The sequence below is a fragment of the Callospermophilus lateralis genome, chromosome 11 (genome assembly GCF_048772815.1).
Source record: "Callospermophilus lateralis isolate mCalLat2 chromosome 11, mCalLat2.hap1, whole genome shotgun sequence".
NCBI classification, from domain to species: Eukaryota; Metazoa; Chordata; class Mammalia; order Rodentia; family Sciuridae; genus Callospermophilus; species Callospermophilus lateralis.
Window position 1 is genome coordinate 42,029,388 of NC_135315.1, and position 13,894 is coordinate 42,043,281.

Below are 13,894 nucleotides of genomic sequence, written 5' to 3' on the forward strand. Positions count from 1 at the left end.
CCTGTTCCCTAATCTCCATGCCTCAAACATACATGTTTTCCAGATGAGGAGGAGGAGGAGGAGAATCTAGATGATCAAGATGAACAAGGCAATTTAAAAGGCTTTATCAATGATGATGATGATGAAGATGATGGGGAGGAAGATGAAGGCAGTGACTCTGGTGATTCAGAAGATGATGTTGGCCACAAGAAGAGAAAACGCAGTGAGTAGTGTTTCCTCAGGTTAGATGAGGCTTAGGTAGAAGTTGCAGTGGGGAAGGGGCCTCCCCGTTGTTATGGGTAACACTTTGTTTTCTGTAGCATCTTTTGATGACCGCCTGGAGGATGATGATTTTGACCTCATTGAGGAGAATTTGGGTGTCAAAGTGAAACGAGGAGTAAGTATATTCTTTGTCTTTGTCCTGGGGGCGGGGGTGAAGGAAAGCCCTTGAAATTATATCTTTTGGAGAGGAGATAGATCCAGAACAGTTTGGGGAACTTCAGAGAAGAAAAAGATATTGGTGTCTTGCTGTGGAACCCAAATCTGAGGCTTGTCAGTTTCAAGGGTGGGTCATGGGGCCAAAAGAGCATCACACGCATGTTCTTTCTAGTTTCCGTCAGCTAATATAACTAGAGTAGGAAGATGAGAATGAGACTAAAGAGCAGGCATTCTTACAATAGAACCTTCAGATCCTGATGAGGCAGGTTTTCTCACCACCAGCAAAAGTACCGGCGTGTCAAAAAAATGTCAGATGATGAAGATGATGATGAAGAGGAATATGGCAAGGAGGAACATGAAAAAGAGGCTATTGCAGAAGAAATATTCCAAGATGGGGAAGGGGAAGAAGGACAGGAAGCCGTGGAGGCCCCCATGGCTCCTCCAGAGGAGGAAGAGGAAGATGATGAAGAGTCAGGTATGTGGCATTGGGCAGGGAAAACAATGTTTAGATAGTCATTGAGATGTCCTGGCCCCTAGGAGCAGAATAGGAGGCCATTCTTCAGCTACAGGGCCTTGCAATTGACACAAAAGTTGTTTTTTTCAGTCTTCTTACTTTTCTTACTGGCAGGAACTAAAACCATTTAGTCCTGCATCAGCCTTTGACCCTGAGTACTAAACTGTTACTTCTCTACCCAGATATTGATGATTTCATTGTGGATGACGATGGACAGCCTCTGAAAAAACCCAAGTGGCGGAAAAAGCTTCCCGGATACACAGATGCGTGAGTGGGGGTCTGATACAAAGTGGTGATAAAGGCATTGAGTATGCCCACCCTGAAAGGCACATCCTCAGCTCTCAACTATTTTTGCCTCCCCCAAAATGGCACATCCCCAGCTCTCAACTATTTTGCTTCAGTGTCTTAGATACCCTCTGTTTGGCAGTGATTTCAGACTGTTCCTTTAAGCCCTGAGAGCTCACTTTGCATTTTAGGGCTTCTTAAAGAATTAAGATATGGGCAAGGCTCCAGCATCCCTCTTCTTCCTGCAGCTTCATGTTTATTCATTTATATTTATGCCTTCTAAATGTGATTTTTGTAGGAAAAGGGTACCTGCATCAAAGTTTACAAGTTAGAAAGCTTGCCAGGTATGGTAATGTATGCCTGTAACCCTGGTCGCTTGGGAGGCTGAGGCAGGAGGATCATGAGCTCAAAGCCAGCCTAAGCAACTCAGTGAGACCCTATCTCTAAAACAAAATATTAAAAAAAGTTAAGGATGTGACTCAGGAGTTAAGCAACCCTGGGTTTAATCCCCACTATCAAAAAAATAATAATAAAAAGTAACTTTGAATGCTTTTGCTCTGAGGAAATACAGTAATGCCTTAGTGGAATATAGATCTGCCAAGTAGAGTGTTAGACCCATCTGCCCTATTGCTATTTGATTTCTGTCACTGACAGGTGCCAAAAGTGGGCTTTTTATGCTCTGATAAACAATAGTTTGCCCAGAAATATCCCCTAGCCAAGCCTTTATTCCATAGTGAATATGGTTCTTTTATTTTTACTCTTCTTCTAATTTTCTTAGTTACCTGGAGCAAGTCAAAGATCTGTACAGAGTCTACATTTCTCTCCTCTCACCCACAGAGCACTGCAAGAAGCCCAGGAGATTTTTGGCGTGGATTTTGATTATGACGAGTTTGAGAAATACAATGAGTATGATGAAGAACTGGAGGAAGAGTATGAGTATGAGGATGATGAGGCTGAAGGTGAAATCAGAGTGCGCCCCAAGAAGACTACCAAGAAGCGTGTGAGCCGCAGGAGCATCTTTGAGATGTACGAGCCCAGTGAGCTGGAAAGCAGCCACCTCACAGATCAAGACAATGAAATCCGAGCCACTGACTTGCCTGAGAGGTTCCAGGTAAGAAATCACCAGCCTCTGCCTTCTGCTGATTCACCATCATTTTGAGACCGTGAAACAATCTCATAGCAATCTGAAATTACGTAACCTGTTAACCCCATCTGACCAAGGTCCAGGGAGTCTAGCTGTTATAGGAAATAGACTATCACCCTGCTTGTGGATCTTGAAATGGGGCTTTTTAGCAAATTTATGAAGTGTTTATTTCGTGACAGACAATACTGCTGGGTACTGGAAATGTGTGCCAAAGTATCACAGTTTCTCTCCAGAAGAAGTGTATGTTTTCATAAACAGGATACAAGTTAAAGTCAATCTCACCCTCTTATTTGCTACAGCTCCGCTCTATCCCAGTCAAGGGGGCCGAAGATGATGAATTAGAAGAAGAAGCTGACTGGATCTACAGGAATGCCTTTGCCACGCCAACCATTTCTCTACAGGTAGCTAAAAAAAAGATAACTTGACATGAAATAGAAGTCACTTGAGTAAGATGGGGGGTGTGCTCCTTCCCTGACCTATGCTTCTGTGTGCCTCATACTGAAAATGTGTGTTTGTGTGTGTGAGTGTGTGTGTGTGTGTGTGTGAGTGTGTGTGTGTGTGTGTGTGTGTGTGTGTGTGAGAGAGAGAGAGAGAGATTTTTTTCTAGATTTCATCTCAAATAAGGCAATCTTGTGCTATGAAACAGTTCTGTATGATAAGGCAAAGCAAGTAATGGTATCTTGCTGTTTTTTCTTTTCTTGCTATAGGAAAGCTGTGATTACCTGGACCGAGGGCAGCCAACAAGCAGCTTCAGTCGAAAAGGACCCAGTACAATTCAGAAAATTAAAGAAGCCCTGGGCTTCATGCGAAACCAGCATTTTGAGGTAGCTGTAGTCTATTGGTTAGAAATTCAGTAAGAGGATGAGAGAAAAGTTAGCTACCTAAGTCAGAAGGGACTCCCCTGTTCCCCTTCCCCAGATGTAGTCCCTTAACTCAAGTGTTAGAACTAGCAGACTCATGAACAGAGGACAGTTGTCTGCAATATTATCCTCCCCTGTTGGGAAGGTGATGCTTCTGACTTCAAATTCCTGGAGCTGTTAGTGAGAAAAAAAATGATTATCCTCTGGGAGAGGAGATCCTTGCAGATCTTCTAGGTGACTGCAGTCTTTTTGCTACCCTAGGTACCTTTTATTGCCTTCTACCGAAAAGAGTATGTGGAACCTGAGTTGCATATCAATGACCTATGGAGAGTATGGCAGTGGGATGAAAAGGTAACATGGATACATGGCCCCGAAGGCACTTGGGCAGGGTTGGTCACCACTACTACCAGGGTACTATAAATCCAGTGCCCCACTCCCTGGTCTGCCTCCCTGGTCTGCCGGTCTCCCCCCCACTGGATCTCTTGATGAAGGAATAGCAGCCTTGGGTCTTCAGGGCTGAGTAACAATCCTTACTCCTGCCCTGCCCGCCCTAGTGGACCCAATTGAGGATCCGCAAAGAAAACCTAACAAGACTATTTGAGAAGATGCAAGCTTATCAATATGAGCAAATCTCTGCTGATCCTGACAAACCTCTTGCTGATGGCATCCGGGCTCTGGACACCACTGACATGGAGAGGTAGCACACACGGTTTGTTTCATTACAGGGAGCCCTCAGACCAAAGGCACCCCTGACCCCCAGCAATGTCACTTTGCAAAATTCATGGGTCAGGGCCTTACCCCTTAGAAATCCAACTTGTCAACACATTAAAAGTGATCTTCCTCCAAATTAATCTTAGTTATCCATGTTGATATAGAAAAAGATAAACTCTTGATTTATTTACCAAAAATTTACCTATTAGAATTATCAGGTACTTACATTTGGTGATCTGTACATTTATTCCATGTAGATAAAGCTATATGGAAAGCAAATTATAATAAGCAAGCTTATAGTCAGGGTATGGGATAGTGGGGGAATATATGGGATCAGTATCCAAATTATGAAGTTGAGGAGAAGTCCCAAGAACTTTTTGAACTTTGTGAGATATATGCCTCATCTGCCTCTCCGTTAATGATTTCATTTCTAACCACCACCAGTTATCTTCAGTTTGATATACTCCTTTAAGATACCTTGGTTGCACTTAATGGTCTGGAGCTTGTATATGTGTGTGTGTGTCTCCAGGTATTGGGAATTAAGGGGAACTCTAATACTGAACTATATCCCCAGCCCTTCGTGTTTTTTATCTTGAGATAGGGCCTCCCTGAGTTGCTAAGGGTCTGGTTAATGGCTGAGACTGGCCTAGAACTTGCGATCCTTCTTAGTAATTGATATTACAGGCATGCACCACTAATGCAGGTACCCATCCTACTTGGGATATTCCCTCCTGAGAATTGGATGTCTTATAGAAAAACTGAGTTGAGCGATAACTGAGTAACTTCCTCGGTGATAACTGAGATCTTATGTCCTTTCCCTTCAGGCTCAAGGACGTACAATCAATGGATGAGTTAAAAGATGTCTATAACCATTTCCTACTTTACTATGGCCGTGATATCCCCAGGATGCAGAATGCTGCCAAAGCTAGCCGCAAGAAGCTAAAGCGTGTAAGGGAGGAGGGAGATGAAGAAGGTGAGCAGGATACTTGATGGCTGTAGCATTTCCGAGGGTGCCCTTGGTTTGGTGCTCTTCTGGGCTTCTCAACATATGTCAGATTCTTGGGAGTGATTGAAAGCTAAAGCCTAACGACCTATGCATTTTCTTTCCAGGTGAAGGTGAAGAAGCAGAAGACGAGGAGCAGAGGGGCCCAGAGCTCAAGCAGGCCTCCCGCCGAGACATGTATACCATTTGCCAGAGCGCAGGGCTAGGTAACAACCAGCCTGGGTATTCTACCCTTGAGCAAGGAAGTTACCCAAGAGGAGGGCTAGTGGGTAGGAAGAGGAAAGGATATCTAAAGTCAACCACCAATCCATTGCCAAACCAACCTACTACAGGATCCCCATAAGCACTTTCCCTCCCACCTACCTCTACTGTATGCTAATGGTCCATTCTCTCCCTGAATTCCTGAAGTCATGAGAAATTCACACTCAGAGGAAGAATCTGTCCTATTTCATGTGTCTAATAAAAGCTTTTCATGTGCTTAAAGTCAGTTTTTTTTTTTTAATATTTTTTAGTTGTAGTTGGACACAATACCTTTGTTCCATTCATTTATTTTTATGTGGTGCTGAGGTTTGAACCCAGGGCCTCACATGTGCTAGGTGAGCATTCTACCACTGAGCCACAATCCCAGCCCCTAAAGTCAGTTTTTTCATTGTCCTTTTACAAGTCCAATTCTGCTCATTCATGGCCTTTTAAAGTCTGGTTCCCACAGCAGCTATTCTGGACTTTGAAAGCCTAAAGACTTATCAGTCCAGGTGCTTCCTTACATTTTACTCTCTTGTTTGTTTGTTAGATGGCCTGGCCAAAAAGTTTGGGCTTACTCCTGAGCAATTTGGGGAGAACCTCCGGGATAGCTACCAGCGGCATGAGACAGAACAATTCCCGGCAGAGCCTTTGGAGCTGGCCAAGGATTATGTTTGCAGGTAGGCATGTAACAGGTGACTGGTAGGACAAGAGCCTGAGGGCCAAGACACCGTTATCCTTCACCTCCACTATTTTCCCCACAGCCAGTTTCCTACTCCAGAAGCTGTGCTGGAAGGTGCCCGCTACATGGTAGCACTACAGATTGCACGTGAGCCCCTTGTCCGGCAGGTGCTGAGGCAAACTTTCCAGGAGAGAGCCAAGTTAAATATAACCCCTACCAAGAAAGGTAGAAAGGTGAGCTGGGCAAGGGGCTTTGATCCAAGATTTGGCTCTGCTCTCTGTTTGATCAAATTGAATCTTGTGCCTTCTGTTTAGCTGAGCTATCTGCCTACAAAAAGTGGCAGTCTTTTTTCTAAGGGTTAGGACCTGCCTATCCATAGACTAATGATTCCCTCTCAATGTATACAGGATGTGGATGAGGCCCACTACGCTTATTCCTTTAAATACTTAAAGAACAAACCTGTTAAAGAACTGAGAGATGACCAGTTCCTCAAGATAGGCCTGGCAGAAGAAGAAGGGCTACTCACCATTGACATCAGCATAGATATGAAGGGAGTAGAAGGGTAAGCAGAGCCCTGGTCTCGCAACTTTCAGGAAGACTGGTGGAAGCAGGGGTGCCTCATGAACCACCATTTCAGAATTGAGCAAGCCATTGTCCCCTGGCTCGCTCAGTGTTCATGGACATCTGGGTGTCACCTTTATCCATCCCTTACATAGTTTGTATCTTTCCCCAGCTATGGCAATGACCAGACATACTTTGAAGAGATCAAACAATTTTACTACCGAGATGAGTTCAGCCACCAGGTGCAGGAGTGGAACCGGCAACGCACCATGGCCATTGAACGAGCATTACAGCAGTTCCTCTATGTGCAGATGGCCAAAGAGCTCAAGAATAAGTTGCTGTCTGAGGCCAAGGAATATGTCATAAAGGTGAGGATATAAACCTGGTGTGGTGGCGTACTCCAACAATCCCCACTACTTGGAGCTGAGGCAAGAGAAGCCAACTTAGACAACTTGGCAGGACCTTGTCTAAAAACAAAAAATTTAAAAAGCCTAGGGATGTAGCACAGTGGTAGAATAATTGCCTAGCATGTACTTGGCACTAGGAAAAATCCCTAGTACCATACACACAAAAATAAATAAATAAAGACTTGTCCATTCTCTGTAGTTGTGTGATTTCTCTAATAGAACTAAGAATGTAGGAATCCCTTAGTCATCCTGTGGCCAATGTAGAAATACTGAGGCAATGTACCACATAATCTCAGAGGCAGTAGAAGCAGGGCATGTGAGCTCTCCAACTAAGGACCCTCTTCCTCCCTTTGCCCACATCAAAACATTCTTGTTTGTGTCACTGTCTCTGTGCACTGCCTTGTCTCCAAAAGCAAAATATGCTTTTGGGTTGTAAGTCTGCATAAAAAAGTAGGAGCATGTGCACATAATGAATGCACTTCTTTGCATATGTGTGCTCTTCCTTGGCACACTTGGTGATCCTGATGACTAATGTGTGTCTCTTCCCAGGCCTGTAGTCGGAAGCTCTATAACTGGTTGAGGGTGGCACCCTACCGACCAGATCAGCAGGTAGAGGAAGATGATGACTTCATGGATGAGAATCAAGGGAAAGGCATTAGAGTCCTAGGCATTGCTTTCTCCTCTGCCAGGTACCTAACTCTTCCTTCCTGTCTGCTCTGCATAGTCTCTTATCTGGCTTTTCATTTTATTCTCTTTTTCATAGCTTTACATGACTGAATATTGCTCTGTTCTTTTTCTGGGGGCTGCAGAGATCACCCTGTGTTCTGTGCTCTGGTCAATGGTGAAGGAGAAGTGACAGACTTCCTCCGGCTGCCCCATTTTACCAAACGGCGAACTGCCTGGAGAGAAGAAGAGCGGGAAAAGAAGGCAAGTCTCTAGGATGGGGGTTTGTTAGCAAGTATACATCCTATAATTCAGTGGGATAAGTGTTAAGCAGCATTCCCTGCAAGACCCTGATTATCTCTCATCTGGTCACTGACTTTACATCCTGTGATCAGTCTCATTCCATGGGCAGTAGATGGCACTCATGTTATTTGATTTAGAATTTTCAGAGATCTTGTGTGCTTCTGGGCTGCCTTTGTTACCTCTTTTCTCATTAGCATCTAGGTCAGATTGTTCCAGGAATTGAAAGCCACTGGGACATGCAGCCAAACTTTTCCCGCTTTATCCTTTCAACCCTTCTTTTGCTAGGGAAAGAGGATTTAAATTCATCTAGTTGGTATACTTCTGAATTATTTTTTCTCCCATAACAGTATCTTACAATTTAATTGTCAGAGCCTCATTCAAAAAAAAAAAAAGAATAACAAAAGCTTATTTAAAATTTTTTTTTTTAGATTTTATAATGGAAATCAGAACATCAGCATAGTCCTAATAGGCCATGATTTATATAAATAAGGCCCAAGTGTATTTACACCACACCCCAAGTTTAAGTCAGAAGTATAATAATCTTAAGAAATATTAACACATGCATAGTACTCAAACAAAAGGCCCCAAACTCCTTGTCTTGTGTTCTGCTTATACAGCATGTGACACCATGTCTAACATTGAACATCTATTTTAAGAAGGACAAAGACTATTTAGACACTTACCCCACTGGGCATGTAGTTACACCAGAGACCATCTGAACCTTGCCTAGCTATATTTGGGGGATGACAGAGGTATTGAATTATTCTACCTAGGAAAATAAGAGGTATTGGAAAGTTGGGAGCAGCCCAAGAAAATGAGGGCCAATGGCTAAGTATTAGTGGGATGTGGGTTTTGTTTCATAAAAAAAAGAGAACAGTTTTCTACCTCTCCATTCTTCAGATTTGGCCAAGAAAAAGAGAGATGTACAACATTTCTAGAAACGAGGAACAAAATGACACTAGAGTTAGAAATCCAGGGACTTATGGAACGTCACCAATGAGAAGTTCCCTGGGGCTCAGATAAGCCTGCTTCTCAATCTCATTATCATGTACCAGATTTTGCTTTTTGTTAACACTGCTGCCCCCCTTCACTGTGTTATACTTAGATTTTCAGCAGAAGTTACACCAGAGTGGGGCACTGTGATACCTACCTATATAATCTCAGCGGCTTGGGAAGCTGAGGCGGGAGGATTGAGAACTTAAAGCCAGTCTCAGCAAAAGTGAGGCACTAAGCAATTCAGTGAGATCCTGTCTCTAAATAAAATACAAAATAGGTCTGGGCATGTGACTCAGTGGTCAAGTGTCCCTGAGTTCAATCCCCGGAACCCGAAATAAGAAAGAAAAAGTTATACCAGAAATGAAATAGGGAGGCTGGGGTTGTTGCTCAGCGGTAGAATGCTTGCCTAGCCTGTGTAATGCACTGGGTTCAATCCTCAGCACCACATAAAAAGTAAATAAACAAAATAAAGATGTTGTGTCCATTTACAACTAAAAAAAAAATTTTTTAAAGATAAATAAATAAAAGAAATGAAATAGGAATCCACAAAAAACTATAGGATATCAAGGTGTCAGGAAGTTAAGACATAAGAACTGTAATAGGGATTCCACATCTTTGTACTGAAGAAGAGGAGGCATATTTCCCATGTTGACCTTTTCAAGGGGTCCTCACCCAAAAGAGGGCAAACTCCAGTTCTTTGTTTTCCTTGATAAAAACTAGGACCTGAGTGGGTAGTGGGGAAGAACTAGGGGCCAATGGCTAAATGTTGGAGGGAGATAGGTTTTGGTTCACAATAAAAGAGAACAGTTTCCTACCTCTCCATTCTTCATATCTGGCCAGTGGTTACTAATGTCATCAGAGTGAGTTCTAGTCGATAGAAGGGTTAAGCAGAAGCAGGCTGGCCAGGTGTGTGGGAATGGATCCTTGATAGCAACTTGGACCAGATGTTCTCTGAGACTCTTGTAGCTTTTGCTGTTCTCTAGTCTTATAAGATCTCAAGCTACATAGGGAGAAAGAACTACCTGAAATTTCCATGCTCCGAGCCAATTAGCTCTGACTTTCTTTCAATCCAGGCTCAAGACATTGAAACCCTAAAGAAATTTCTTCTGAACAAGAAGCCTCATGTGGTGACAGTTGCAGGAGAGAACAGGTAGAGGCACTGGGCTAGGCCTGGTTGAAGGCCATGACCAAAAGTAACTCATCCCTTATGGTTGAATTTGGCATTTGCTTATAATGGTTAGAGTTTTTTGATATCCCCAGGGGATATTGTTCCTTTTTGTTTTTAAAGTTCTTTTCTCCTCACCCCATCCCAAATGGGTGGGAGACCACCCATTCCTGAGAAAATATATCCATTGACCAATATTCCTCATCCCTTCAGGGATGCCCAAATGTTGATTGAGGATGTGAAGCGCATCGTGCATGAGCTGGACCAGGGCCAACAGCTGTCTTCAATTGGGGTGGAGCTGGTTGACAACGAATTGGCTATTCTCTATATGAACAGCAAGAAGTCAGAGGTAATGCTGCAGCCCCACCCTTAGGCATACCCAGATAAGTGCTATTAATCTCAGAGATATTTAATAGGAAAAGAAAGCCCAGCTCTGTTAAATACTTTTAAAATAAGATTAGTACTTTTCTTTTTAAAAGACGAAGTCTATATTTATTGCCAGGCGCAGTAACGCATGCCTGTAATCCCAGCAGCTTGGGAGGCTGAGGCAGGAGGATCGTGAGTTCAAAGCCAGCCTCAGCAACTTAGTGAGGCCTAAGCAACTCAGTCTTTATTTTAAGACTCTGTCTCTAAATAAAATACAAAAATGAGGTGGGAATGTGAGTTAGTGGTTAAGTCTCCTGGGTTCAATCCCCGGTACACACACAAAAAAAGAAAGATTATCGCACTCTACCTGTTCACTTAACATTTGCAGAAGTTTTCCATGTTGCCAGTTATAGTTCATTTGGGGAGCCCCTGAGGTTAAATAGGTTCTAGGAAAAAGGGTCCTAGAAGAGAAAAGAAAGTGGCTTCAAGCCAGAATGGTTTGGATTTTCTCTTGGTGGTGGTATGAGGGGACTTTAAAGCCCTGCTAACCCTCCTTTGACTCTAGGCAGAGTTCCGGGATTATCCTCCTGTACTGAGACAGGCAGTCTCTCTGGCTCGGCGCATCCAAGACCCTCTGATAGAATTTGCTCAAGTGTGCAGCTCTGATGAAGACATCCTATGTCTCAAATTTCACCCCTTGCAGGTGAGTAGATTTGACAGGCCGGCTAGTTGAGTAAAAAAGCACAGTAACCTTATCCCTGCCTGCTGTATGTCAATAGGAACATGTTGTGAAAGAGGAGCTGCTGAATGCCTTGTACTGTGAATTTATCAACCGGGTCAATGAAGTTGGGGTTGATGTCAACCGTGCCATTGCTCATCCTTACAGCCAGGCCTTGATCCAGTATGTCTGTGGCCTGGGACCTCGAAAAGGGACCCACCTCCTGAAGGTAGGATTGGGTTAAATTAGAAAATTCAAAAATTACCATTTCATTACACATGAAGACATATTTTTCAGTATGATTTGACAGATCAGGAAGACCATGGTCAGAAAGATAAAGCATCTTGTTCAGAATCACTCAACTAGTGAGAGTTACCACTTCAGACCCAGGTGGCCAAAGCTATCTTCTTTGTACTCTAGTGGCTCATAGAATAGATGGCCATAGCCATGATTTGAAAGAGGAGAAAGCAAAGGAATGCTAGACATGAATCTCAGGATAGTGGAATAATTTTTCCAGTGGGAAGAAAAAGCATTTAGCATTTTTTGATCTTCAAAAGTATTGGTAATATTCTTTTCCTTAAGACGAGTACCTATTGTGTCAAACTTTCAAGTTTGCTAATTATAGATAGTCTAATGGGTATAATCTAGTTCATTGAAGAAATGATTTTAGTGGTAGATAATGTGGTTTTGTGTATAGTTAGATATTGAGTGGGGACAGAGTTCCTTTGTAGAGTCATGGAGGGCTAATAGAGAGACCTGAAAGCAAACTAAGGAGGTGGGGCATGCTTACTGTCCTGGCTTACTTGAGTTCTCTCCCCTAGATTCTGAAGCAGAACAATACACGCCTTGAAAGCCGCACCCAGTTGGTCACCATGTGCCACATGGGTCCCAAAGTCTTCATGAATTGTGCTGGCTTCCTCAAGATTGACACAGCCTCCCTGGGGGACAGGTGATACCCTCTGCCTAGATGGGCCAAGAGGAATTCCCTTTGGACTTTGATTTGGGGTTTCAGGGAATTAGGGCTGCCAAAAGGCCCCAAGACATTTAAATTAGGAAATGTTTTAAAGATAAAGAGACTTTATTTGGTCAAGAGCCCCTGACCTATGGAAAAGATCAGCTCAATTATGTGAGGCTTTTTTCATGTGACAGAAACATAAAAGTTCCAATTTAGTTTATAAATTAAGGACAGAAAACACAGATTCTGTTCAGTGAACACAAACTTATTTTGTTATTATGGTTTGATGCAGCCATATAAGGGTGGGAATAGCAGGGGCAATGGAAAAAGTGTGGGTATGAACAGATATGGAAGGGGGAGAGAGATTTGTTATGTTTTAAGATGATGTTATTGAGAGAAAGTTCTATTCACTTGGACTTTGGACTTCACTATTGACCTCTTCCTCTCCAGAAGTTATCAACTCAGTCTTTGGAGGATCTTTTCCACGGGCACATAGCTCCTCATTCAGTAATGGAAGTCAGTGGGGAAATAGGCTTCAAGTTCTAAAACTTCATTTTCCACTCAGCTTTGCTGTAACACTCCACGAATAACATAGGTCCATGTGAGTGCACGGGCAAGACCAGCCTGGGAAGGCTTTATGGGGGAAAATAGCTGTCAGCAAATTCTCAGAGGTCTTTTTTTCCCCCTTCTTGTTTTATCTTAAGACTCATATAAGTTCATTATATAAAATTCAACATATATAAATATTATGCAGAAAGTGGAAGTCCCCCATAATCCCACCCCCCAGAGATAACTACCATAACAATTTTTATGTATACTACAGTTTTTCTAAATTTTATTTTTGCTATGCATTTACTAACTACCCATTTACTACAAAAATGGGATCATATGGTTCATAGTGTTTTGCAGTGCATTTTTCACTTATCAATATATCGTGGCCATCTTCCCATATCAGCACACATAGATCTACCTCATTCTTTTTAATGGCTGTGTGGTGTTCCATCGTATGGAGGAGCCCTGATTTATTTAACCAGTTCCCCATTGGTGGACATTGGGTTGCTCCTAGAAGCTTCTCCTTCTATATCCTGCTCCTTTTCTGCCTTTCCTTTAGCACTGACTCATACATTGAAGTCCTTGATGGTTCTCGTGTCCACCCTGAGACCTATGAGTGGGCTAGGAAGATGGCCGTGGATGCCCTGGAATATGATGAATCAGCTGAGGATGCCAATCCTGCAGGAGCCCTTGAAGAAATCTTGGAAAACCCAGAGCGACTCAAGGATTTGGACCTTGATGCCTTTGCAGAAGAATTGGAGAGGCAGGTGGGTGAAAGTATGGAGTGCCTGGCAGAAAAACCCATCACAAGTGGCCAGAGAAACCTTACGTTAGTAGAATGGCAGACTTGATCCTCTGTTATCCCTGAGCATGCGCTATCAGTTCTCTCGAGGAAAGTTTTGGCCTGCTTCTTAAGGAGCCACAGAAGTCTTTGATGTTGGTAACTATAATTATGAAGAGCAGGTAGGAATTATCAGGGTATCATCACTACAGTTTCCTTCTAGGCCTCTTTCCTCCTTTCTGACTGCAACTTTGCATTTATCTGTTTTACACACAGGATTTCATGAAGCATTTTCAGTACACAACAGTGCCCCTTGCCTAATTTTGAAAACTTCCTTTAGCCAGGCATGGTGGCACATGCCTATAATCCCAGCTACTCAGAAGTCAGAGGCCAGAGATCACCCTAAAAATCTTAGCAAGATCCTTTCTCAAAATAAAAAATAGAGCTAAGCATATGGTACACACTTGTAATCCTACCTACTACTGGGTTCTAGGCCAGCTTGGGCAACATAGTGAACATAATAAAACCCCATCTTAAAAGGAAAAAAAGAAAATAACCTTTACTAAATGTC

General features: G+C 42.9%; 1 protein-coding gene across 1 annotated transcript in view; it reads left to right on the plus strand.

Moving 5' to 3' along the window:
• Supt6h (SPT6 homolog, histone chaperone and transcription elongation factor) overlaps positions 1 to 13,894 on the plus strand; it is a 33,756-nt gene that overhangs the window by 10,113 nt on the left and 9,749 nt on the right. Inside the window, exons 3-25 of the mRNA XM_076869112.1 lie at positions 44 to 202; positions 300 to 376; positions 700 to 892; positions 1,114 to 1,198; positions 2,054 to 2,327; positions 2,660 to 2,761; positions 3,068 to 3,184; positions 3,482 to 3,571; positions 3,775 to 3,917; positions 4,756 to 4,904; positions 5,042 to 5,140; positions 5,725 to 5,854; positions 5,939 to 6,089; positions 6,264 to 6,418; positions 6,590 to 6,785; positions 7,374 to 7,513; positions 7,634 to 7,751; positions 9,860 to 9,936; positions 10,165 to 10,300; positions 10,883 to 11,020; positions 11,097 to 11,264; positions 11,857 to 11,984; positions 13,102 to 13,309. Of these exons, the coding sequence (XP_076725227.1) occupies positions 44 to 202; positions 300 to 376; positions 700 to 892; positions 1,114 to 1,198; positions 2,054 to 2,327; positions 2,660 to 2,761; positions 3,068 to 3,184; positions 3,482 to 3,571; positions 3,775 to 3,917; positions 4,756 to 4,904; positions 5,042 to 5,140; positions 5,725 to 5,854; positions 5,939 to 6,089; positions 6,264 to 6,418; positions 6,590 to 6,785; positions 7,374 to 7,513; positions 7,634 to 7,751; positions 9,860 to 9,936; positions 10,165 to 10,300; positions 10,883 to 11,020; positions 11,097 to 11,264; positions 11,857 to 11,984; positions 13,102 to 13,309 (3,233 nt within the window). The remainder of the gene's footprint in view (positions 1 to 43; positions 203 to 299; positions 377 to 699; positions 893 to 1,113; positions 1,199 to 2,053; positions 2,328 to 2,659; positions 2,762 to 3,067; positions 3,185 to 3,481; positions 3,572 to 3,774; positions 3,918 to 4,755; positions 4,905 to 5,041; positions 5,141 to 5,724; positions 5,855 to 5,938; positions 6,090 to 6,263; positions 6,419 to 6,589; positions 6,786 to 7,373; positions 7,514 to 7,633; positions 7,752 to 9,859; positions 9,937 to 10,164; positions 10,301 to 10,882; positions 11,021 to 11,096; positions 11,265 to 11,856; positions 11,985 to 13,101; positions 13,310 to 13,894) is intronic.